The 1,446-nt window shown below is 51.4% G+C and overlaps 1 protein-coding gene across 2 annotated transcripts in view; it reads left to right on the top strand.

Annotated features, from left to right (window-relative positions):
* Nucleotides 1-1,446, top strand: part of PM20D1 (peptidase M20 domain containing 1) — a 22,864-nt gene that overhangs the window by 3,241 nt on the left and 18,177 nt on the right. For both annotated transcript variants that reach the window (XM_045298232.1, XM_004699839.2), the window contains exon 2: nucleotides 1,150-1,236. In XM_045298232.1, the coding sequence (XP_045154167.1) occupies nucleotides 1,150-1,236 (87 nt within the window). The remainder of the gene's footprint in view (nucleotides 1-1,149; nucleotides 1,237-1,446) is intronic.

Here is a 1,446-nt window from a genome sequence, read left to right as displayed (position 1 = left end):
ACTTTTAGGAGTGTTTTCTGGTCAAATCTGATGGGGTGCCAAGCCCTAGCCCCAAAGTCTATTTTTGGTATTTCCTCAGGACTTTCTTGCTCTGCTCTCCTTGCTGTTCTGTTGCACTTCCTTAGTGTTTTGCCTCGGTGTAGTGTGGTCAGATCAGGTGCAATTCCCACACTGTGTCTCCAGTGTTGTCCCCTGTAGGGCTATTGGTCAGTGAGGAATGTCGTGTCTCATAGTGGAGCCGGTCGTGTGGTCTTCTCTGTGCACTGGCTGCTATGAGCGGGAATATCGTCCTCAAGGCTTGGTGGGCCAGGATGTGTTCCACTCTCTCTTCCTCCCCTTTCATTTGCTCCCGTGTGCTCTGATCAGACGTGTCCCTCTCCCTGAGCTGTAGCTTCAGTGCTGTCCTCTGAAGTTAATTCTCCTGGCTATAAAACTATTTATGGGAGTAGAAAGTCTCCTCTTTCTCCTGCAGCTGGCTGGTGGTTTCAAACTGCTGATTTTGTGGTTAACAGCCCAATATGTAACCACTATGCTAACAAGGCCCCAGAGCGATACTGCAGGAACTGAGAACTGTTATCTTGGGATGTTATCTTGGGAGCGAGGCGCTCGCTCCCTTGGGAGCTTTGAAATCCAGCCCTGTACAGACATCCTCTGCCCAAAAACAGTTGGGCTGAGAAGATTAGGGAGGAGATGAGCCAATCTTTGTGAAATAAACCCCTCTCTCCGAGGGAAAAACCAAGGGCAGCGGGCTCCTTGAGGGGGATGGATCTCAAAATCACTCAGGGAAACGGCAGCTTCAGAGGCCGACGATGAAGCCTGTAGAAGAGATGGGGTCTTTGCTCTGATCGTGCAGGGGCACGGTGCAAATCTACTTCCCCCAGATCTTGGAGACTAGTTTTTCTTGATAAAAGTATGATATTAGCCTAAGCACCCCAGAAGACCTGTGCTGCAGACCCAGCTCTGCTGCTTGCTGCTGCCTGAGCAGTGCGTGTAACGACCTTCGGCTTCCCTCCTCAGCTCCCCAGTGGGAAAAGCAGCACGTCTCTGGAGTTCTGCGCCCACTGCAGTGAGACAGTGAGTGTGAAGGAGCCCTCTACGCGGCGGCGGATCACGTTATGACTATTCCCATCTTTCATCTGCCTCTGACAGGTGCCATCCGGATCCCAACCGTGTCTTTCAGCTCGGAGGAATCCAATGTGACAGCCCTGGCTGAGTTTGGGGAATACATTCACAAAGGTAACGGCGGCCCCAAGGCCAACTGGAGACAAAGGTAGCAGAGGTAGCCCTGGGCAAGGTGATGGAGAAGATTATTTACGACTGACCCCAAAGACCACCTCATTTCCATTAGACAGGCCTCTTCTGAGTTTTGTACATATGGAAGGGTGTCCGACACAGAAGGGAGAACTTGAGTGTTAGAGTGGAGCGAGTCAAGACTAGAGATTTTCC

The sequence above is a fragment of the Echinops telfairi genome, unplaced genomic scaffold, assembly GCF_000313985.2.
Source record: "Echinops telfairi isolate 266 unplaced genomic scaffold, ASM31398v2 ScPeMD7_7424;HRSCAF=8462, whole genome shotgun sequence".
Classification (NCBI taxonomy): domain Eukaryota; kingdom Metazoa; phylum Chordata; class Mammalia; order Afrosoricida; family Tenrecidae; genus Echinops; species Echinops telfairi.
Note: the sequence above shows the minus strand (reverse complement) of the source record. Positions and strands in the feature narration are given on the sequence as shown.